We start from the raw sequence: 24,777 nt of genomic DNA, 5'->3' as shown, positions 1-24,777 counted from the left end.
TCGGAAGTCTGTTCAGTGTTCCCTCTCTCCCTGTCTGTCTCTCTCGCTCACTTCCTCAAGTACACGCTCTGTCAAAATGACACACACTCCCCATTGGTCTGAAGTCAAGCGGAAATCCTAATCAAGCAGAGACACAAACTCGCTCTCAGCATCCCACGCAGGTCAAGGTCATTTCCAATGGCAGTGTCTAGTGGAAGTAGTTCTAACATCCCTAGTGCCAAAGGTGAAATTCCTAAGACAAACAACAAAAATTTTTCAAACACAAATTGTGTGTGTGATGGAAGCAGTGGTATAACAACAGACATTATATGTAGTGTATTTATTTCATATTTATTTAATAACTGATCTCACTTTTTCCCTCTCTGTCTTGGGTTTTCTGCTTTTCATTCAGTTGTTTTTCTCCATTTACCAAAAAAATGTCACCATGTTGTCAATGAAAAAGTTCATTTAATTTATCCTGATTAGTGTTGTCATGATGTTTTAATTATGTATAAAATAACTTTTTTAATACAATACCTTGAACAATATCCATATTCAGTACCATTTTTAATACCACAGTTAAAAACAACAACAATAAAATATAATCTGAATATATTAGTATTTTAGTAGCAAGTATGTTAATTATTTTACACAAAGAGCATGTTGACACGCTTCGCTCTGAAACACGCAGCTCAATGGACCATATACTTATTTAATTAAAATACTGATGGAGAGAAGAACGAGCAGCTGATATGAATATGGAGTATTGAATCTTTAAATTTTTTTTAAATATTTTCACTATATATTGATAAATCTATATATCACTTCACTATTGCACTATCACTACAATAGCGGGACATTCTGACAAAATACAGTTTGACCAAAAATTGCTCATTTTTATTTTTAGACCCCTTTTTTTACTCTATTTGTGGAAATTGCTTCATATAATTTTCCCCCTAGTATAGTCTTAGTAATACAAGTGCACTTGTGTTTTGAGTTTTAAAACTTAAAAAACAAATGGAGATGTCACTTGTTATTTTTTTCTCTCATATTCTGGCATCTAAATTCACTTGCAAGCCGAGAGAGAGAGATCAGTAACGAATGTCATTAAGTGCTGAGTATGTTGGCTTAGTCAACTTTAAGCCCACTATACAGATGCTTTTTAACAAAATGGAAATTAGACATAAAAGCAAGACAGGTTTATAGATGATGTTTGGATTCAACTTTATCCCAAATTTGAAGTCTGACCCCCATGTTTCCTGGGAGATTTCTTTAGCTTTAATTGTTTTTTATTATTATTATTGTTATTAATGTCAATTGCAGGTTTAAACTTTTCACTGAAAATGTGTATGCACAGAGAACAATGGCTGTGCAATGTATCTTAAATATTTCAATGCACTTTGCACTTGAGCAATAAGAAAGATTAAAATTTAATTCACTCCTTTTGTCCTTTAAGAAGTGACATTTTGTGATCTTGACTTTTTTGCACAAATGGAGCAAAAGTGGAGCAGTTTTAAGTGAACTGTTTTCATGGGACAAGCAAAACTTGAAGGAGTTCAGTCATAAACTGCTACACATATTGATTGGATTTGTATTTGTTGGATTTAAGATGCTAAATAAATGTATTAAAGTGCCCCTATTATGCATTTTCGAATATTACCTGTCATGCAGTGTAATGTAGCTGTCTGTAAATGTAAACGATCTGCAAAGTTGTGAAGGCAACAGTGTACAATAAAGTTACTGTTTCTCAAAAAAAAAAAAAAAAAAAAGAATCGACTCTGAACAGCCTAAACGAGTCATCAGTCTCACTTCCATGATGGCTACACGTCACTGTGTTACACGTTTGTATATGTTCTACATTGTCTGGCCCGCGAACAACTTGACCAAACCTCAAACAATAGCATGCGCTGTATGCGGCATACCAATCAGAGCAGTTTAGGCTCATGGAAAGAAGGTTTTAGATTAGACTCATTCTTCAAACTGCTTCGAGCGAATTGTTTACGAATCATTGAGAACTGAGGTGAAATTAAATGTATATTATGAGAAAAGCCTCCCAAAACTATATTAGGAACCTCGAAAATGGCATAAAATGGACACTTTAAAATAATTGTGTGCATGCTGTACTATTTTAAAAATAGTGTGCAGTATGAAGTATACACTGTGTAGTATGTAGTAATCAGTATGCCACACTGGTATACTAGTATATCAAATGTCACAATCAGAGTATTTTTTGTAAAATATAAAATCTAATTTTGGGGGGATAACCACATCACCTTATCCAGGAAGGACTGAGGTCCCTCTAGAGATCTTGATGCATGTGTATAAACATACTTTAAAGGAAGGATGCATTAATATTTAGTGTGGCCTTTGGATGCTGACATCCACTGCTAATTATACAGAAGATCACATCATGCAGTCAGGAGCTGTTTCAAGACATGACAGGTGAAAGTGTTCAAGGAAAAGCAAGTGAACGCAAAGAGGAGGCACAAGAAAGCAAGATACAGTATATTATACTATATAGTGTTATATTTTATTTTTGTTCAATGTTTTTATTTATTGATTGGTTGTTATGGTGGGTCCCTTATATATTATTACCTTTCTCACTGTATATGCACTAGTATGCCATAGAAAAGATAGAGCTAATCTACAGTGTCTTTTTTGTTTGGTGCAGTTTTGGTATGGTTGTGTTAAGAGTGATATGAATGAGAAACCATGAAGGCTGAATGGTCAATTTCTGTGGAGCATTTGACAAGCAGACTTATTTTGTATTCACTCCCAGCCATGTCTTGTCCCTCGACTCCCAACTTCTTTCCTTTTGCTTTTATTTTGTTTGGTCTAGAGCTGTCCTTGGTCCTAAATGGCTGCACACATACTAAGTAATGTGCATCTCCGGTCAGAGGACATTCGTTTCAGTGCTTTTGACGTTCTGGTTATAGTATGAATTTTTAGAAGGCTGTAGTTTTCCTAGTTAAATTATTAATATAAAATAATATTAACCAGTAAATAGAATGTGGCAAAGTTGAGATGTCGCCATTGTCTTTGGGACATTATGTTGTGTCTTCAGTTTATGTGCTTAACCTTCTAATAAATAAGAAATTAAGTATGGATAATGTACATTTCCTGAAGGAAATAGAATAGTGCAAAAGAATAGTGTTCAGCCTAGATAAACTCAGATTTGAAGCTCTGTCTTCTTTATTCCATATTACAGCGTGACTACAAATATTTAAAAACAGTATATGCCTAGAAGACAAGACCATCACAATTCATTATGTAAACAGGTGTAAGAATGAAGACCAGTTACAGTTTTCAACAATGTTAGTCAATGGGAGATTTATAAACTTTTAACATTTATTGTGCTTGTTAAATTCATTCTAAATGCCTATATGTTTGAAACAAATAAATTGTATTCCTGTGAATATGAATTCTTTAAACTAAAATGTTTTTCCTGAATTCTCCATAAACTGCAACCATTAAAACTAGCACATTGGCAAGACAAGGTTGGCTGCTACTTGCAAAAAAACACTTTGAGACACTAACCTCTTAACTTCCATTTATTCATTGCATTTGCAATCAAGATAATACAGTTAACCAAACAGATGAGCCATTGCCATTGATTTCCATAAAGTAAATGATGGCAGAATTTTCATTTTTGGGTGAACTATCCCTTTAACAGATACTATTGCCTAAAGTGAATTACAAATTGATGAGTAATTTAACATGTGTGGTCTAAGTGAATATAAGCACATCTTCTTGTTTTAAGAGAGAGCCATGATGATGATTAACTCTGACAGGGTAGTTTAAAGTTTTAGCAACTTCAACACACTCAAGCTCTTCAGCAAGACTAAAGGTTTGTCATCTGCACTTGTGGACAGACCTGTCATGTCCTTTTTCTGTAGTACATCTCATACAGTCTTTATGCTTCCACCATCACTCCTTGTTTTCCTCTAGCCTACAAGAGATGGACAGATCAGCGTAATGTTCCTGCGAATGAGTGTTGCTCTTTCAGTTCAGTCCAGGACTTGACTTCAATAATGAATAGGTAGTCTTTCAGCAAAAATGATTCATATCCAACTCAAAAGAGTTTCAAAGAACCCAAAAACTCAAATAGCGTCAATCTGAATCATTCAGACTGAAGACATTTGGAATAAATAATTATTGGAATCATTTCATGCAAAGTTGATAAAACAGTTTTTGCAATACATAAATGTAAACAAAGTATAAAGGCTATTAAAATGTATAAGAGCAAGTAAGAGAGAGCGAGTCAAATAGGAAACTTGAGATACAATTTTTAAATAAATTAATAATGTTATTAACCAAGGATGTGTTAAATTGATCAAAAGTGACAGTTAAAGCATTTAGAATATTACAAAAGATTTCTATGAATAAATAAATACTGTTCTTTTGAACTTTTATTCATTAAGGATCATTTGGCACTGAAGACTGTAATGCCAGTAAACGGAAGCTAAAAAATCAGCTTTGCCATCACAGGAATAAATTACACACCATAAAAGATACCAGTCGCATGTTCCTACATCAATTTCAGCTCTTTAAGAAAGTTGTTGTTTATTGTAAATACTTCATTATAGTATAATTTGAATAGGCTCTCAGGGAATGATTCATCTGTTTCCATAATTTAGCAGTTTAGGTGCTAATGAGTGCTAACTGATTTAGGATTGGTCCCAGTACTTCAGTTTGCATCTTAAAGTTTTGGACATTGGATGTTTAGTTTGATCTTTTAATGGAAACATTAGAATAGGCAGCTGTGTTTTGATTCTATGATTGGTCTTTGAAAACGTCTCTTAAATCACATTTAAATCACTCTGCTTTTTCCTTGCAGTATGAGTTCAAGGCTAAGAACGTGAAGAAGAAGAAAGTGAGCATAGTGGTCTCAGTAGACGGGGTCAAAGTGGTGCTGCGCAAGAAACCCAAGGCATGTGTGATGTCATCAGCTCTACACCTCTGACATGACACATGAACATCATTATTCTGTATCAGAATTACAGTACTAAAAATCAGAAGTTTATATTTTTGTCCACATTAATAATGAGAGTCCCTGACATTTGCCTTGTTTTGACCTCAAAGAAAAGAGTGGACATGGGATGAGAGGAAGATGCTGGTTATGCATGACCCCATATACAGGTGAGAGACGGAGAACATATAACAAAATAAATTGTATTTTGTATTTTTCACCTATGTTTACCGTTTTCTCTTCTGTTTACTCTAGATCTTCTATGTATCCCATGATTCTCAGGATCTGAAGATTTTCAGCTACATTGCCCGTGATGGATCCAGCAACTTGTTCAGATGCAATGTATTTAAGTCCAAAAAAAAGGTAGAGCAGTCTCCTTTCACATAGAAGGAAAAATATTAGTCTTGTGTTACTCTCTTTCTCTCTTCAGCTTTGCCTCAGACCAAGGATTAATATCATGCATACCATTTTTTTTAAGTCTGTCTTGTCCTTGAGCAAGTGATGAAATTTGTAGAGGGCCTTAACCTTGATACTCTTCACCTATTTGTCTCTGTTGTCTCTGCTCTTCCTGTCATTCTCTGACCTTTTTCATGATATATATGCACCCCACATATAGTTTTTATTTTAGAATTATCAAATGTAAAAATTTGGATTATTCATATATTGTATGTTATGTGTATATAAGATTCTACATTTCTCTAAATCTCTGTAATCTTTTAACTTTCTCCTCTCTCAGAGTCAGGCCATGCGCATAGTGCGGACGGTCGGTCAGGCGTTTGAGGTGTGCCATAACTGAGTCTGCAGCACGCTGAGCAGAATGTAGATGAACAGCCAGACGGCCCTGCAGACGGCCAGAGCGATCAGTCTGGAGAAGAGCCCAGCCCTGAAGGTGAGACCATGCCATCGCATCAGAGCATTAATGCCTAAAACACATGTCATAATAGAGTGAACACATTGTTGTGTAACTGGTTTCCCAAAGTGTGCATCATATTCTTGAAATCCTGCTGTTGTTTACAGCTCGTCATCTGACAGGCATGGAGCACGGAATGGATGATGTCACTGGAACACGTTCCACAAAGCTCAGTGAGCAAGCTGTGGATGACATTCTTCAGAGTCTGTCAGAGCTCAGCATGGTGAAACCTGGACAAACCCTCCAGGTGAGAGCGATCTGGACTATGAGCATGACTGAGTGGTTTGTCCAGAAAAGAAGCTCTTGCATCATTTCTCCCCACAGACGTCTGTCAAATATCGCTCGTCAGCTGGAAATAAGGCTGTTTATAAATGGAAGAAACTTCTGTTTTTCCCCCTTTATCTCAACCTTATTCCTCCTTCTGGGTATTCAGTGATACTGTAATGTTGCCCCTGACCTGCACACTATTTTCAAAATATTTGCCTGACTTGAACCACTTAACTGTGGATAAATAATATCATACAGCTCCGTTGAGACACAGATTTCACTTAGCCAGCAACACACAAAAATCTCTATATTACTTAAGTTTAAAACCCACTACGTGAGCAGTTTTACAAACTTATGTAGGCTAGAAATCATGTTGTTATGTCAGGATAAAAAGATTTTATATCCCTTTCACTGAGATTTTTTTAGCATTGTGACGTTATTTAATTTCACTTCTCATTAGTGTAATGCATCTGCATGTGTAACTTTTCTTCATTATTCTCAGTGGTGATTATCATTATTTTAGGCCTTATTTGGACCACTCTAATAGTGTAAAAGATTACATATTTTTTTATCTACTAGTGGCTCATTAATAGGTAGGTTGACACACTAGCTCCAGTAAAACAGTAATATTGTCAAATATTATTTCAATTTAAAATAACCGTTTTCTATATTTTGAAATCTATTTTATTCCTGTAATGGAAAAGCTGAATTTTCAGTAGCCATTACTCCAGTCTGTCACATGATCCTACAGAAATCATTCAAATATGATTTGGTGCTTAAGAAACATTTTTATTATTATCAATGTTGAAAGAAGTAGTGCTCCTTAATATTTTTGTGAAAACCATGATACTATTTTTTCCAAGGATTCTTTGATTAATGCATCCTTGCCTAATAAAATGGTTAATTTCAAAACAAATTCTACTGACCCAAAACTTTTGAGCTGTAGTGTATTATTAAAGTAAATAAAAGCAAAAACATTAATCTAAAAAAAATAAAAAAATAATGGCATTTAAACATATTTAAACAAATGAATTCAACAGATATTACCATGATATATAAATGTTTTTTTGTTTTTTTTTATTTGAATAATATATTTTTATTGTTTTACATAAGTATTATTATTTATTGTTTATTTGTGCATTATGAGATTAATGAGATTAAGGGGTTGGGGGGTACTTGTCATGAATTTATAGTCATTTAAAGGCAAACTGTGGTCAGTCAGGTTGATTTGGCTGCATGTCTGTGTTTAAAAGTTCAAATTTCATATGAGAGAGCCATAAGGATTATTAAATAAATTCAAATTAAAAAAAATTGTTTGATGTTTGATATCTCTTCATCGTTCATTACAGAAATTCCAAGTGCAGAAAGGCTGGCTAGCATGAAAGCAGATAATGCATTCAGTCCTGTTATATGTATTCATTTAGCAGCAATCAAATTCATAACGTGTGTTCCTTGTCTAGCAAACATCAAAGATCCAGTGGTGTTCCATTAGCTTTGTAGCTGATGTTCATGACAAATGAATCTACTGGATAAATGAAGACAGAGTGGGAACATTCATTGTTGCAGCTTCCGTTTTTATGCTTTTTTAAAATGTAGTCGTAAATTGTTATCTCTTTGCCATGATCCTACTTATGGAAGGCATTCCTGTGTGCACAGTGGAGATAATGGACATGGAAAGATTTCATGAACGTTTTCATTTTGGCAGTCTATCTAGCTTTTGCTGACTTGCTCTCTCTGATAGACCCCTGAAATTAAACCTCCAGCTCCTCCTGGTGGTTAACATCAGAAATCACACAAATGGAGGAATTGTGAAGATACTCTACTACTTTATAGATCATGTCATGCAAATTAACTTTAATGAATAGTATATAAACTATAATAGGCACATTTCTGAGTGATAAACAAACTTGAGAATAGCACTGTGGAGAAGTGTTTATTGTTTTTCTTTTCCAGGGACAATAGTCAAAATTTATTTAGTTTAGTAACTGAACAAAAAATTATACATAAATATTATAGAACAGAATGCCTCAAGTTATCAATTAGAATATCTAAATACATTTTGTTCAAAATTTTATAATATTTCTGTAATATGCAAAGTATTTCAGGGAGCTGAATATTAAAGGGATAGTTCACTCAAAAATGAACATTTTGTTATAATTTGCTACCCTCAGTTGTTCCAGATCTGTATGAGTTTCTTTCTTCTGCTGAACACAGACTAAGTTTTGATGACTGTGGTTAGCCAATCAGTCTCTGGTCCCCACTGAGTCTCTGAAGAAAGAAATTATACAGGTTTGGAACTTGGGGCGTGTAAATGGTGACAGAATTTTCATGTTGGGGTGAACTATTCCTTAAATGTCTAAATATTGTCTATGGAAATCTTTAAATGTATAAAGGTTTGAGTGATGGTAAATGCTTAGGGATAGAAAAAAGGTTTCATTAGGTAATGCATTAACTAGAATAAAAAATGAAATTGATAACGTTAATTAAAAAATACAACTGTTCATTGTTAGTAAATGCATTGCAACCATATTGTAAAGTGTTATCCAAAATATAATTAGGTGAGAAAGCAGAGAGAGTTTTGGTGTTCAAATCCATAGAGCCATGTTTCTGTCTCAGTTTTCAACAGACAGGGTAAAGCTACTTAGAGAAAATTAGATTCTAACTTTAGTTTCTCTCTCTCTCTCTCTCTCTCTCTCTCTCTCTGTCTCTCTCTCTCTCTCTGTGTGTGTGTGTGTGTGTGTGTGTGTGTGTGTGTGTGTGTGCTTAGTTGTGTCTAAGTGTATGTGATCCTCTTCTCATGAAAGCACTTGATGTGTCCTTTTCTCCTATGGATCCACATATTAAAGTGCTCTCCCAATGCAAACACATGCACACTAATCAACCCTTTACTATGCTTTCAAAGATGATGTTTCAAATGATAATGTTTTAGGACCCAAATAGTTTGTTACATTGGTTTCCCTCTCTGATTTTCTCGTTCTTTATCTCTCAGTCTTTACAAGACCTGGAGGGTGTCTCTCTCCACACACTATCTCCCAGCAGCCCTTGCTCTCCTACTCTCACACCTTTGGCCACCCAACACCACCTGCAGTTACTCCAACAACAACTGCTACAGCAGCAACAACAAACACAGATCGCTGTAGCACAGGTAAGACATTGTTTCTACCCTTTTCAAGCTCTAGGAGGCGCTACAGCTCTATGGAACATGCAGCAGTTGATTCCGTAATTTGTGGCTGTTTCACTATCATTTGCTCTCCACCTAGAGTACAGATCTATTCACATACTCCAGCAATTTGAGAGGCCCATTTTCTTTATATGCCTATTTTCTCTCTATTTAAATAATTTCTACTAGCCATTGTTAAAAAGCACTCACATACCCTATAAGCCCAAATCATTGAGGAAGCAAAGATAAATATAGAGGAGACAGAACAAGAAGCTGATAGAGGCAATCATCTCCATGCATTTGCCTGTTCATATATTGAGTCATTTTTATCATTCTGTCTCCGACTAATGATATTAGTTCTCATTTGGGATACTGTATAGGGTTCAGATGCTGTTATGGTTATAATGTCCTGTCAGAGAGAGAGGAAGCTGATGAGCTCTCAACTCTGATTTAGCACAGTCATGCTACTGCATAGCAATGTCTTGGATAAAGATATTGACGTACAATCACCATCCACCCGGAGGAAAATGTTGTTGCTCAGAGATTGCTCTTTCATATCTCAGGAGATTTAGATTTTAGTTTCTTTCGGGTGTTAACCTGGTCTCAGATGTTTCTCCTAAAATTCTTTAGAGGATTTCTTAACAAATGAGACAAAATTAAGCAGAGTTAAATTATAGCAGAGTTTATAATTAAACTTTGAAATTTGATTGCATTGTTTATTTGTTTGTTTGTTTATTGGCAAATCTGAGCACAGTTTTTAATATTGTTGAGATCTCTTTTAAAAGTCTAGAGGACTGGTTTTCTACCAGGGGGCCTCAGCACACTTGCAATAATACACCGTGAACCAATAATAAACCATGAAGAACATTCAGTTTTTGGGATTATGGAATTTAATTATCTTAATTTTGCCATTCCTATTTTAAGTAATTATAAAAGTTTGAAAATAAGCAGCTATGTCAATAATTTATTTATTTATTTACATTAATACGACTCCTAGTTTAAGTAATAAAAAGTTTGAGAAATGTCTTTTGTTGACCTTTAAATGTTGTCATTGACAATAGGGGGCCATAGAGACAAAAAGCTGGAAAACCACTGCTCCAGAGGAGATTACTGGGCTGTTTTCTCACAATATGTTTCTGTTTGCTCTCCATTTATCTTGCTATCTAGGAGAAGCAAATGAGATATTAAAGAGATGTTGTTTTCTTTCCTTTGAACTGAATTTCCCAAAAAGTTGCACAAATGATGAAGACAACAAATAAAGCCACTACCGAAAGCCATTTGAAAATTATCGATTAATAGAATAATAAATTAAAAGCTTGATTACTGTCATTGCTACTGATACACCAAAAACTCAGGTTAGAAGTTGGGGAATCAACTCTATATGACTAGGATTACCTGAACTAAGAGTCGTTTCACTCACTATAATCCTCAACTCATATCCTAACTGTAGGTTAAGATATCTTTCAGTACGACTGGCAAGATTCCCTTGTCTTGACTGATTGTGTTTCTGCTGTAGGTGCAGCTCTTGAAGGACCAGCTGGGCGCAGAGACGGCTGCCCGCATGGAGGCACAGGCCAGAACTCACCAGCTGCTGCTGCAGAACCGGGACTTACTACAACATACTGCCCTGCTGGTGAAACACCTCAGCCAACTGGAGATCAGAGTCAGTGGAGCCACACAGAGTAAGACACACATGTGCAAACACAACACTACCCATAATCCTGAAGGGAGCTCCTCCAGTTGGAGAAATCACTCCCATAAAACATCACAAGTTATTCCATAAAATTAGTCTCTCTACACTCTAAAACAAATTAAATATTTGAATATTTTTGCAGTCAACTTAAAAATAGAATGTATTTTAAATTGATAATCAACATAATTCATAGTTTAATATTGTACCATTATTTATGATTTGGTTATTGTCAGTGCTTCATGAGATGAGTATTTCATTCTGTCAATTACACTACCGTTCAAAAGTTTGGGGTCAATAAGATTTATTTTGAAGAAATTAATACTTTTATTCAGCTAGTGACAGTAAATACATTCATAATTTATTTATTGCTAAAAAAAATTTATTCCATCAAATAAAAAAAAAAAAAAACAAATATTTCTTTACTTAATTTATTTTTGTTTTAATGTTGTTGTTGTATGCACTTTTTAATGGTAGTGTATATTAAAAAGAATTTTAAGCACATCTTTTTTTCCCCTAATTTTATTTGCTTAAAAGTATTTTTGTGATTTCTGAAAATACCTTTTTGTTTTTAGTCAACCATTATGTTGCTGTGATTCATCTCTTAGCTACTTAGTTTGGTTCATAGCTAAGAACTTTTTATAAGATATTTCTACAAAAGAAATGAATGGCAAAATTACTTCCAGAATTCAGGCTGCTGAAAAAGTGGGTGGTCACTGTTACGCTCTATTACAGTCATAAACACACACACATTTTTTGGCAGGCTGGTGTACACTAATCTATTTCATAGTTTAGTTCAGGAGCTTATTGAGTTTGATTCATCAGCACTGGGCTCCATGCCGACTTTCACTTTCAGAAAGTGTGTGTGTGTGTACAGTATGTGTGCATACATATGCTTATGCCTGGTGGGATGATGGTGGTGTACTTGCTGGATGGTATGACCAGTCATTTGGAGAGTTATTGAAATCTGTCACTATAATGCCCTTAAGTGTTTGTCACTGAAGGGCTACTGTTTGGCCAGTCTCCCAATAGCAGTTTTTTCAATCGTAAACTTCATTTACATAAGCGTTGAAATTCAAAACATTTGGTAGGTATGATATCCCCATCCTCTATTGTTATTGACTGTTTCAAGTTGGCTATTAAGACCTTGACTTTATGTCTCAAATTTGAATTTGTATCTTCTAGAAGAAGAATCAGCATGGAGTAGCGTGCCCCCTTGTTCTCTCAACCTGAAGAGCCTCTACACCCCTTGCCCAAACCAGCCCATCACCTCCACTCCAGCAGGACAGCCAGAAAATCCTCCTGTTTCCTCCCACGCTGAGTCCTACCTCAATCTGTTCAACCTATGTGGTGCTCCCACCATTACAGCCAACGGGAAGCCAGCGAGTGCAAGAAGTGAAGCAGGACTAGATGTAGCGAGAAGAGAAGTTGCTAAGCTAGAAACTCGGAATTCAACAGCACTTGATGAGAGGTAACGACACAAGATAATAGCACTTAAATGGACTTAATTTGTTTTAGTCTGCCATACAAAGATTTACAAATAAGGGTGACCCTTATTAGGGGGTAATTTTTTTTATTGGAAATGTTAACCTATCACCCCCTCAATAATTTAAATAAGCTTCGTGCTTTGTTACATTTTAATAAACAAAGTATCAGCAAAATTCATAACGAAATTTAAATTGAAATAAAAATACAGTTTTGGTGCTCTTTAATGCTGCATAAGCGATCGCTTTAGCACCTCAGTTCAAGCGGCATGTGAACCCTTCAAATCTTTCTCTTTACTACTATAGTATGAAGTAAACATGAATGGACATCAAAAGGTATTTTATAAGATACAGTACATCTTACTGAAATGTCTCATGTAATCGCTCATTCAGTGTTTCAAACTGCGGAAAATGTGTAAAGCTTGTAAACGATGCAACGTAACAATATTTACTTCAGAATAACCATTCGGCGTCCATAAGCTCATCTGTCATCAGCTAAAAAAATAACTATAAAGAGGAGCATTTTGCTAAATTTATGCACTATATTGCATATTCATAGTTTTATTTAACTTGTTACATGAAAGAATGCATGGAGCTAATAGTAAAATTCAACACCTCCTATATAATTGCATGTTACTTATGAAGAAAAACAGACCAGATGTGCAGGACATATGACAACATTTATAAGATGCGTTGAGGAGGAGCCCAAACTACATTCAAAAGTGATGATGAATTTAATTACGGTCTGCGACATTGACACAGATTGTGTATAATAATAAATTCTTTGTAGCTGTATAGTTCAGGGGTCGGCAACCTACCGGCACGCATGCCAACAGTGGCACGCAGAGGGATAATCGCTGGCACGCTAGCAAAAACTAAAAACTCACACACACTTAGATGTAATAACTTCTCAGTCACACAGCCTGTTAGGAGCTATAAATACTATTAAAATATTAAAATGTTAAAATTAACTTGCACTAGTCTACGGATGCGCGCGCGACCGCTGCACATAGGCACTTCAGATCAAAGCCTCAAAAGATCAAAGGACTAACAGCGCTCGTCAATATCAAAATGACTGAGATGGCCAATCAAATCAAAGTAGGCGGGGTTTACTGTTGCCAGAAGTAGAGCGCAAAGCATCAGATTAATGTTGAAGAGAGCAAGGTAAGAAATATAATGTAGCGATTCAGATTTGAGTAATCACAGTCGCGTGGCAGCACTGACAACAAGTTTATGAGCTTCTGAATGCGCGTGCATCAATTAAAGCAGCACATTGATATTGAACGGTGATTAACTGAACGGTTTTAATGCATTGGCCTAGTCACACACACAGTGGTGTTCAGTAGGTTCACACTGTATATCTTTTATTCAAGAATTTTTGGAAAGTTTAAAAAAACAATTTATGAAAAAAAAATCTTCAGAAACTATTTGCATGAAAATCAAAGATGCCTATTTTTTATCGTTTCATTTAAAAATGTGTATGTACTGTACAAAGCATTAATGCATTCTGTAATGGGGGGAGTGTATGTCGAACAATTGACATACACCCCCTCTTTCTATAGGGTGTATGTCAAACGTCACCTGACCAAACTCGGAAAACAGGTCTCATCGCTTCTGCTGGTCGAAGAACGTGTTAACAGCCGTAATAAAAAATAGCCATATCCATGGACTTATAAGATAATCAGTTAAACTAACTAGCTGTTTTTATTGTTGACGTTTTATTAAATTTTTTATATAAATGTTAGTGAAAAAAAATACAAATTAAACCTTTTAGATTTAATTCCGCAGATATGATGGACATTGGTTATGATCATCTTTGGTATCTACTTTGAAGGCACCTTGAGTAAAACTGCTTCATATTTAACAAATCATATGCAAAATGCTTGAACCGGAAGCGGCGGGACCAGAATACAGAAGTCTGTTGCGCATAACCCCTATTCTTTTCTGTCACAGCACTGCTGTTTTAAACATTAATTATAGTAAGAATGTTTCTTGAGCACAAAACAAGCATATTAAAATGATTTCTGAAGGACACTGAAGACTTGAGTAATGTCTGCTGAAAATTCAGCTTTACCATCACAGGAATAAACAATATTTGAAAATATATTGAAATATAAAAATAGATATTTTCAATGGTAAAAATCTTATAAAATAATAATGTTTTTCTGTATATTTGATTAAATAAATGCTGCCTTGGTGAGGTTTTAAAATCATAACTCCCAGACTTTAGAAACTGAAGTATATAAAAAAGAATAAAAAGAATGTGACAAAAAAAAAAAGAAATAAGTGCAGGAAGGCAATGTTAGAGTACTGATGACCGTGTTGAAAGTTTCCTTTTTCTTAGTCAGTCGAGTTGCTCCTTTCCAGTCTGTAATTTAAACACTGAAATTTGAGCTGCAACATCTGGACAAAATAATCACAGTGTGTCAGTGTGTGGAACAGAGTAGAGCAGCACCAAAACAAACCCAGAAATACAACAGAACTACTAAACTTTTCAGCCATTATGGGTCTCAGACTCTCTAAAATGTTGAAAACAATTGAGCAGATGTTTGTTTGTGAAGATTTGACTTTTTTAACACACTTGGCAGGTGTTTGGGTTTTCTTAAACTAGTTCACATAATCCCACCTCCTCTCTGACCTCTTTCTTTCCTCTCTCTACCCTCTCCTCACTCCATACACACACAGCAGACCTGTTGGAATGGATATTGGTTGTGAGCAATGTAAACATGTCTAATAAAAGTGTATTAGAAGGCAGAAAGCAATCTTTCCACTGACTTTTGGCTGGCAAGTTTCCTTGAATAGTAATGGAAAAATTTGACCTTTGTTCAGTACTGCATATTCATCGCTCTCTGTGTGTGTGTGTGGGGGGGGGGGTTACCACCAACAGTAAACAGTTGTTGAGCTTAGCAACACACACCTACACACATACCTTCTCAAGCACATCTGCTAGAGATGTTTTCTTGCTTTGATTGGTAAGTTGTTTGTCATCGATTGCCTAATTTTTACTGTAACTAAAAGAGTGAAAGCATGTAAATATGTGTTTTTGTGATTGTATGCGTATATGCTTGCTTCTCGATCTGCTTGTGTGTCTATAAATGTATTCAAGAGTATGTGTGCATGTGTCTGGGAGAGTGATTTATTTTACAGTTATAGTGGATAGCTGCAGTCTCTCGCACACAGAAAACATTCATTTTCACACTTTATTAGAGCAATTTAGAGCTTGCAGAAAACCTCACACTTGTGTACACACACACACACACGCGTAAAAAAACACTTACTGATTTATATACACTGACAAAACACTCACGGGTCCAGGGAAAAACTCAAAAATATGCACAGTCACTGTAACACATATTCACATTATGAATAATTTGCTGTGAAAATACATAAGGGCAGTCCTTCCTTTTTTTTTTTTTTTTTTTTTTTATTAGCGTGTATTGTTTTCAGTATGCACTATAAGTGTATTTTGGTTAAGAAGAACGTTCAGATTGATCCAGCCCAGCACTGAGCACAACTGCATTTTATTAAGGGAAAATGAAAACAAAACAAGATATAAGAAGACCTCTGATTAGACTTGACTTGAAAGACAATTCTCAAAACACTTACCAAAAACAGCTTGGGTAAAATAATCAAGGCATGTGCAGGAAATACTTGTGGCTGTATTCAGAATGAAATGTTAATTTACTGATTATTGCATTTTGTGCAGTATAAGAAACCAAACCTTTTAATGTAGAATGCAAATGAACAAACAAGTAGTAGTAGTAGAAAACTTTAATGTCCTCAGAGAGGCAATTTGTTATGCAGTACAGACATATTGACACATAATCCACAACACAAACATTATCCACATGCACAATATCATAAATAAAAAATACAAATAAAAACTACTTCACATATGTTCTCCAGTCATACCCCTCCCCATACCTTATTTGATTAGGGTATTGCCATGGGAATTAATGAGTTTTTTGCTCGGTTGGTTTTAACCTTAGGGTATCTATATCTACGACCAGAAGGGAGAGGCTTGAACTCCACTGAAAGTGGATGGGTTGTATCCATGCAAACCTTGTCTGCCTTCTGTGCCAATCTCATCAGATATAGTTGGTCAAGTCTACCTGTTGTTTACCAATGATTCTTCCACAGGTTTTAACAATCTTAACCAATTTGTTCCTGTGGGTGATTTTTGAATGTCCATACCAGCATACAATACAGTAGGAGAGAATACTCTCAATAAAAGACATAAAAAAGAGACAACATTTTGTTATCAACATTAAAATAATAAGTTTTCTAAGAAAATATAAACGTTGTTGGCCCTTTTTAAAAAACGGCATCAGCACACTGATCCCAGGATAATTTACGGTCAATGAAAGACCGAGATATTTATACTCCGTCACCATCTCTATCTCCTCTCCTTTTATCAGAGTTGGAGTGGGTGAGGGAGCCCCATGTCTAAAATCAAAGACCAACTCTTTGGTCTTGGACATATTCAAATGCAACTGGGAGGCTTCACACCAGTCAACAAATTCATGCAACACTGGACCGTGTTCAATAACAACTCTCAAATGATGTCACTATGATAATTCATTGTCTTTATTCTGGTCAACTCTTTACTTTGCTCCATCTAATATCTCCCAGAATTATCTTTTATTTGTACATGCAGCTAAACAGTAAACACATATTCAATTCAGGTAGATATTCACAATAAGGTGTTTTCGTGACACAAAATTAATGCAAATATATGCCTGTAAATTTGTCTCTGATTTCATGGCTGGCTTCAGACAGGTTAATGCGTTAAATGCCACTTTCATAGATATTAGTGCAGTCCAGTTCATTGGGGTCAGTATGATTTTTTTTTTTATTATTAATAAATTAATACTTTTATTCAGCAAAGACTAGAAAAAATTAAATTGCTCAAAAGTGACAGTAAAGAGATTTATTTTACAAACTATTTTTATTATTTCAATTTCAACATTTATAAAAAAATTAAACAAAAAACAACTTTCTTTTAATTCAAGAATCATGAAAAAAAAGGTTAACAACCATTTCAACATTGATATAAAATTTAAACATATATTAAAAAATATTAAACATTTTTGAACAGTAGTATATTATACACTCTCAGAAATAAAGGTACAGAAGCTGTCACTGGTGTGGTGATCCTGTTATGTTCTAATATTTACACTTTAAGTACTAAAATGTACCTTTAAGGTACCAAAATGGACCCTTTAGGTACAAACATGCACCTTTTGAAGGTACCGCCCCAGTGACAGCTTTTGTACCTTTATTTCTGAGAGTGATATGCTGGAGAGAGAGAGGTGAATTGTACTGTTATTGTTATATTTGTACTGTAGTGTGGCATTTCATAATTTCATTTAACTTTCTGAATAATATGCAGTCTATGAATGAGCTATTTTACGGTATACTTCAAAACTCTCCAGCATTACAGTCACAAATAATGAGGAAGAAGTGCCACATTGTAGGAACTGGCAGACAGGACTTCAGTGTGTGTCGTGTGTGTGTGTGTGTGTGTGTGTGTGTGTGTGTGTGTGTGTGTGTGTGTGTGTGTGTGTGTGCTGGGGCTCAGTGTGTGTCCATCACTGACTCCTCACTATGACTGTGGTTTTATGCACCTGCCCATCATTTATTCATTTATCTGTCACTCCTGGTGTTAATGTCAGCGTGAACTCTACTTGAGATGGAAACTGTCCATCCCTCCTATGCCAGTTATGAGTGCCATTTCTTTCTTTATTACTTTGAAACTCTGCATCTTGCTCCCCTCTGTTTGTGTCTGTTCTCTTCTTTTGTCCCTCTCTACATGCGCTGTTGCTTATTTATTATCTGCCTTTCCAGAAACTGTCTCCGCTGATTTAAGATGAATTCAGCGCTGTGGGTCAGTATTGATGGCCTCAGAACCGTGTGATCTCGAGCTTGTTTTTGTGTCTGTGTGTGTGTTTGTGTTAATGCGAGAGGGATGAATCCATGGACAGATTTAATATCATGGATTAGTCTATCTGCTGTTGTACTGATCTTCCATAATCTCCACTAATCACACGTGTCTCCGTGTGTGTGAAAGGGTTTAATTAAAGTTGGAATACAGTACATAACCAAGATTTTTGTCCCAATGATCAGTTTGCATGCATCAACATTAGTTGCCGAAAGTCAGTCAGCAGTCTTTGTTTATATATTTAGCAGAAAATTGCATAGTGTATGATGGGCACAGATTCCAATTTTTTAGTTTTAGACTGTGATTCCATCGTGTCAGTGGAAATTTTAGAACATATAATGTTTTCTTTTGTCATGTGTCTTAATGAGGCACATGTTTCTGTGTGAGTTTGTAATGATTTGGAAGTCTGGTAGTGTGTGATCCTCTTTTGTTTAGTGTATGATCTTCTTCTTTTCCTCAGTTACCATTTACACAGTCTGCAAGTGTACGATGCTTAGAGTTTTCAAATTTGTTCATGTAGTGTATTCCAGCCTTTATGTAAACTTTAGGGGCAAAATTGTACACAAGTCAGCTAAATATGACAAAGCCTCCCTTTAATGATGTTCGGGATCATTTGGTCTTCAGCTGAAAAAAAATTATTCATAAGAAAGCAAACTATGTATGTTTTCAATTCTCAAATGCAAAACAATAGAAATTTCCTTAATAAACATACTAAATAATGTCTATAAAAATGTGAAAATACAAAAAGATGATGTTAGAATTAATTTATGGGCTGTGGGATAGATTAAATCAGCTTTGTATAAGAACAATAGAAGTAAATGGAAAGTGCATTTGGCAGAATTATACAATGATAGTAATTGCAGTGTTGCAGTGGGAGTCAGATCGGATTCTTTTCTAGATGGTTTTCTCAGTGTTTAGGTGAAGAGGTTTGTTTAAGTGTGAGATTGAAAGGGAGAGAGACTTATTTTTGTTTTCCTCTGCTCAGGTGCACATGTGAGGAGCCTCCCCTTCTGATTATCCACTTCTTCCTGTAACAGGCTTCTTCATCCTCTCTAATCTTCTAACCCTCTATGATGCTCTCTCTCCATCTCATGCCCTCACCTGACCTATCTTCCTCTAGATCTACTTTCCTCTCCACTCCTCTCCTCTCTTCTACACTTTACCAACCTTCTGTGAGTATAACTGTAATTGTACTTTCTTTAATTACTCTGGCATGCTAAATGAATGATGAATGATGATAACATTGGTGTGTGTGTGTGTGTGTTTGCTCAGATGTCCAGAATAATGGATTTACTCTGTGTGCTTGTGTGGTCAGGTTTTACCTACATTGTGCTAAAGCTGAAATCACCTTGCGAGGCTTCTACAATAAAAACATAAGGGAGGCACTGAAATGAAAATATTTTATTTTATGCCTGATATTAAAATTCTGTACTATTTGTCTATATGATTCTATACTATTTAAATACATATTAAACATAAACATTTAACAGGTATATTCATCTTTTATTAATCACTTTAACACTCACCTAATGTGAGTGCAAACACACAAAAAAAACTTTTCTTAAATCCACTTTGCTAATGAAAGTGAGTGTGTGTGTGTGTGTGTGTGGTGTGTGTCTGTGTATAACATATAATGTTTTTGTAAATAAATATTTATATATATATATATTGCATTTAGAATGAGGAATGAGAATGAACAATTAAGTATTATTTATAATAATAACAAAATTTAAATGAATGCATTTTAAAATATGTCTAATATTGACTGATGTGGTACCAATACACACTATGGTGCATCTCTAAAAAAGGCTGTTCCATATTATAAACTGTCTTTATAAAAATCTAAAAGAAAAAATTGTAGTGAGTGTAGGGAGTGAAAAACTGTAAAAAACTTCTGTTGTTTTTATAGTGTTTTTTCATTTCCTACTTCTAAACCTAATTATGGAAAGTCTTAACCATGACAGAAAAACAAAACTTGTTTTGTTTTCTATTCCTAAATTGGTGAAATCCTGTTTTGATGGAAATCAGGTTTGTGTGATGGTTAGGTTTAAGGGAAGGATGAAGTACTGTAAATATCATTATCTTAGTATGAAATCCATTGTGTCTGTGACAACCCAACTAATAATGGGGGGGGGGGGGGGTTGTGTGTGTGGTACTGTATGCTACTGTATGTTAGGGCTTGCATCATGTAGTACACTGGCATACACTCTCATTAGCAAAGTGAATTTATTAAGTAAATTTTATTGTTTGTGTGTTTGTGCTCTCTTACTGTCGAATGTCAATGGGGTTTAATACTTTATTAAATACTTTATTTTGCACATACTGTATATGGACTTCACACACACTAAATTCCCCTTCAAAAAAAAAAATAGTACCTATCTACACATACACACACATTACCATTATCAGGAGCAAGTCTAATGCTCACCCTCAGGGAGCTTTTAATATTTCATCTGATGAACACAATATATCAGCAGCAGCTCCCATCCACAGCTCCTGTGCCTTCGCAATGGCTTAACAAGTGCAATATTGAATAATGAGATTTTGTATTATAAGAAGTAAATTAAGCTCATTGGCATTTTACCTAAGACTTAAGGTTATATTATTAGACTTATTAAATGGCTGGTGCAACATTTCATCGCAAGAGCTCCACTGCTATTCAAGATATCACTCCAGTGAGGGCTTTTCACATTTACAAAAATACACATATATAACAGTACATGTACACCGAAAATCATTGCAATACTAGACAGGAGAGGCATACAGTATATTATGGAAAAATATTGAAAATGAAATTACTGAGATTTGCACACCCACAGGAAGATGAGTTAATATAAGATCCCCTGGGACGAGGGGATGGCAGGAAGCAGAGTGGAGGAGGAGATGTGACAGCGTTTGGTTGGGGGCCAGACAGAATTGCTGATGTGATCACATGCTAATTGGAGGAAAGAACGAATATAGAAAAGAAACAGAAAATATTTAAACTCGCAGCCAAAGTCCAAGATTAAAAAGGGCTGTAGCTTTGTATGTGAAGTTACACTGAATGTGTTGGATTGTATGCGTATTTATTAGTGTATCACTGTAGTATTGTTAATGTAGGATTAGGGATTTGACCAAAAAAACCTAACACCATTTAGATGATTCAGAAAAAAAAAGTGTAATCACTCAGTCTAAGAGATCAGACTTTAAATTTTGATAAAACAGACAAAAAATATAGACTTAGACCCATAGACTTACAATAAAGGTAGCTCTTAAGTCGTGTCTAGAGAGCAGAACGTAGAGACTTAAGGGTGGGCTCTTTTAACTTGAAATGATAACCAATCACTGACCAGCCACCTAGCAACTGCATAGCAACACATGAAAAAACACTCCATCCCTCTTAGACACTGCATAGCAACACCCTGACAACCACCCACGAGAATAAAAGCAATTTTTATGCAGGCAGAAAATGTACAGTATACATCTACCTTATGTAGACTGCTATGTATTATGAGTTTAATGTATTTATTTACATTTTTGTGCATCATGTAGCTTGTCCTTGCATGCATTGAATGTGTATGAGTGAGGGAAGGAGACAGATAGAGAAACTTATGTTGTGCTTTCTCTGTTCTATGCTGAACAACTGCATTGCAGTTATTTTTAGTAGAGCCATCAATACAAGAACCTGCAGCTCCATCTCCCATTTTCTCTCTCCCCCTCTCTTTCTTTACTTAATTCACCCAGCAGGGGAACTGTGGGACAGAGATAAGTGCATGCGCACACACACACACACACACGCACATGCAGAATGGAGAATGTGCCTTAAAGAATTTTGTATGAGCTCTTTTTGATGAATCAGCAATGTGCACCACACAAGCCCGTCTCCCTCCTGTGATTTTCCTACAGTTCTGACACAATGTTCTAACCAGACACACCATCATAAGTGATAAAATGCTTTCTTCCATGTATCAACTGTTAATTATCTGCAATCATGACAAGCAATGGGATATTTTGACTGGGTTCTCTTTCTACAGCGATGTGCTGTGTGGCCCTACCCACTGAAATTTCATTGGTCATGGTCACATATCCACATAACTGTACATTTAATCATTAAATACTTTCTTATTGGCTGTGGGTGTGTCATATTGCATAGCAGTTGTGGTGGGGAAGTTTGATTGATCCCTGATATTTGAATTTAATTTTTTTCACTAAAAAGATTAGTTCACTTATTTTTCATTTAAGTCTCTTGTTATCAGTAACTGAAACATTAACTTAACTGATTCATTAAGAGTCATATTATAATTTATTATTATTTGCAGGCCTATAGATTTAGTAAAAGACTCCAGAAAGCATAAATTTAAGCATCATAAATGTTTTTCCCACAAATGACAAGCAGATCTATCATATTTATTTTATATTGTCCTCTGCCTTCTGTTCATGATATTTATCAAGTAATAAAAAAGACAACAAAATCCTAATATATATATATATATACACATACAAACCCGATTCCAAAAAAGTTGGGACACTGTACAAATTGTGAATAAAAACTGAATGCAATGATGAATTTTGATATTTTATTCAGAATACAACATAGATGACGTATCAAATGTTTAAACTGAGAAAATTTATCATTTTAAGGGAAAAATAAGTTTCATTAATTTCATGGCATCAACATCTCAAAAAAGTTGGAACAAGTCCAGGTTTACCACTGTGTGACATCCCCTCTTCTTTTTATAACAGTCTGCAAACGTCTGGGGACTGAGGAGACAAGTCGCTCAAGTTTAGGAATAGGAATGTTGTCCCACTCTTGTCTAATACAGACTTCTAGTTGCTCAGCTGTCAACTGCTGCATTGTGCCTGGTTAGGACAGCTGCACTGTAACACTTTTATGTTATGTAATGTTTTTCGTTGTCAATATTTTTATACAATAATTTTAAGTCCACTGACTGACAAAATTTGTTTCCTTTTTTTGTCCGTAGGTATAAACAAACCATCCCTAAACTGGACCCTCCTCCTCAGCCCCTGAACCTCAAGCGTTCAAACAGGACACTTTCTCAGGGTGTCGAGGCAGAGTCGAGATCTTCAGCTGTAGCCACACCTGTCAATGGAAACATACTTACAAATGTGAGTGGTAGCTCCTCGTTTCCTGACATCACTCTATGCTCTGTTTCACCTGGGGATTTCTATTCTCACACCAACGGCAGCAGTGTGTCATGTTCAGTCAGTGAGGATTCTGGCGTGCGCACGGATGACAAATCCCTTATATCCCCCCATTCCCGGGATGACCCCTCTGATGACCAGAGCTCTGCGTTCATCTCCACTTCCAGTACTTGCAGCAGCTTACCAGAGGATCATCCAACTGTGGATGGTGCGACCCCACTGCATTCTACCACAACGTTGGGATATGAGCAAACCATCCTGTTCCCTTCACCTGTCAATGACACCTGCCTTCATATAAGCCTAAGTGAAGATGAGTTTCTGGAGGACGGCACCTATAATGTCGCCACCACATGCAGGAGTTAGAATCCCATGCAAAATACATGAGAAAACTCAGTAATCACAGCTTCACAGTGTTGAGAAACTCCAAAGAACACAAACATAATGAAGAAAGGAGGCATATTTGACAAATTAACTGTGTGATATTAGCCACAAGCTCACACTGTTATTTTGCATATAATGTCACACAGGTTTTTCGGATCTTTCTTTATCTTCAATGCCCTCAAATGATTTTATCTATAAAATTTGCTGAAATAATATTTAGTATAATACAGAGTAGACTACTATTGTCAGATGGATAGTGTATTTTTTTAGACTGAAAATTAAAAGTTATTTTTAGCAATAAATGAAATGCACTGGCTCCTACTAAGCTGAATAGAAACTAATTCTGTTAGTGCTACTGATGAGTGTTTTTTATATCATAAGTTCAGTCCAATTTTTTTATTATTATTATTAGCGCAAATTGATTTATATATTGTTTCAATGTTATTTATGTAGCTAAGAAACAGAAGTATGTTAGCATAAGAGACATGACTGGTGAGAAATAGTTGAGGAACATATAGAAATATACAGAAATTGAGGTGAAAAAAATTTTTTTTTGCAAAAATTCACAAACTGTGCACATTTTGTTTCATACGGTACGCTATGTGACTAAATAACTAAGTATGGCAGCTTGAATGGATAGATAAATGAAGACAAAAAAGGGACTTGATTATGTCTAGACATCTTGAAGGCCTGAACCTTTCTGATTTTAACGCTTCACCAATCAAGGTAAAATTAGGGAAGATAATTATCACCTTTCCAGGTGGAAAGGCTGCAAAGAAAAAAACTGAGAGGGAAAGTAAAGCTGTTGCATTAGCAATAAATGCAATAATTTTCACATTCTGTGAATGTGTACT

At 35.4% G+C, this 24,777-nt stretch overlaps 1 protein-coding gene across 1 annotated transcript in view; it reads left to right on the top strand.

Annotated features, from left to right (window-relative positions):
- The window catches only part of LOC109090712 (carboxyl-terminal PDZ ligand of neuronal nitric oxide synthase protein-like), a 36,229-nt gene extending 11,937 nt beyond the window's left edge, over positions 1 to 24,292 (top strand). The window contains 10 exon segments of the mRNA XM_019104545.2: positions 4,817 to 4,909; positions 5,060 to 5,118; positions 5,203 to 5,311; positions 5,685 to 5,736; positions 5,739 to 5,837; positions 5,966 to 6,105; positions 9,115 to 9,270; positions 10,802 to 10,967; positions 12,161 to 12,446; positions 23,362 to 24,292. Of these exon segments, the coding sequence (XP_018960090.2) occupies positions 4,817 to 4,909; positions 5,060 to 5,118; positions 5,203 to 5,311; positions 5,685 to 5,736; positions 5,739 to 5,837; positions 5,966 to 6,105; positions 9,115 to 9,270; positions 10,802 to 10,967; positions 12,161 to 12,446; positions 23,362 to 23,905 (1,704 nt within the window). The 3' untranslated portion in view covers positions 23,906 to 24,292.
- Positions 24,293 to 24,777: the final 485 nt, after the last annotated feature.

The sequence above is a fragment of the Cyprinus carpio genome, chromosome A5 (genome assembly GCF_018340385.1).
Source record: "Cyprinus carpio isolate SPL01 chromosome A5, ASM1834038v1, whole genome shotgun sequence".
NCBI lineage: Eukaryota > Metazoa > Chordata > Actinopteri > Cypriniformes > Cyprinidae > Cyprinus > Cyprinus carpio.
Note: the sequence above shows the minus strand (reverse complement) of the source record. Positions and strands in the feature narration are given on the sequence as shown.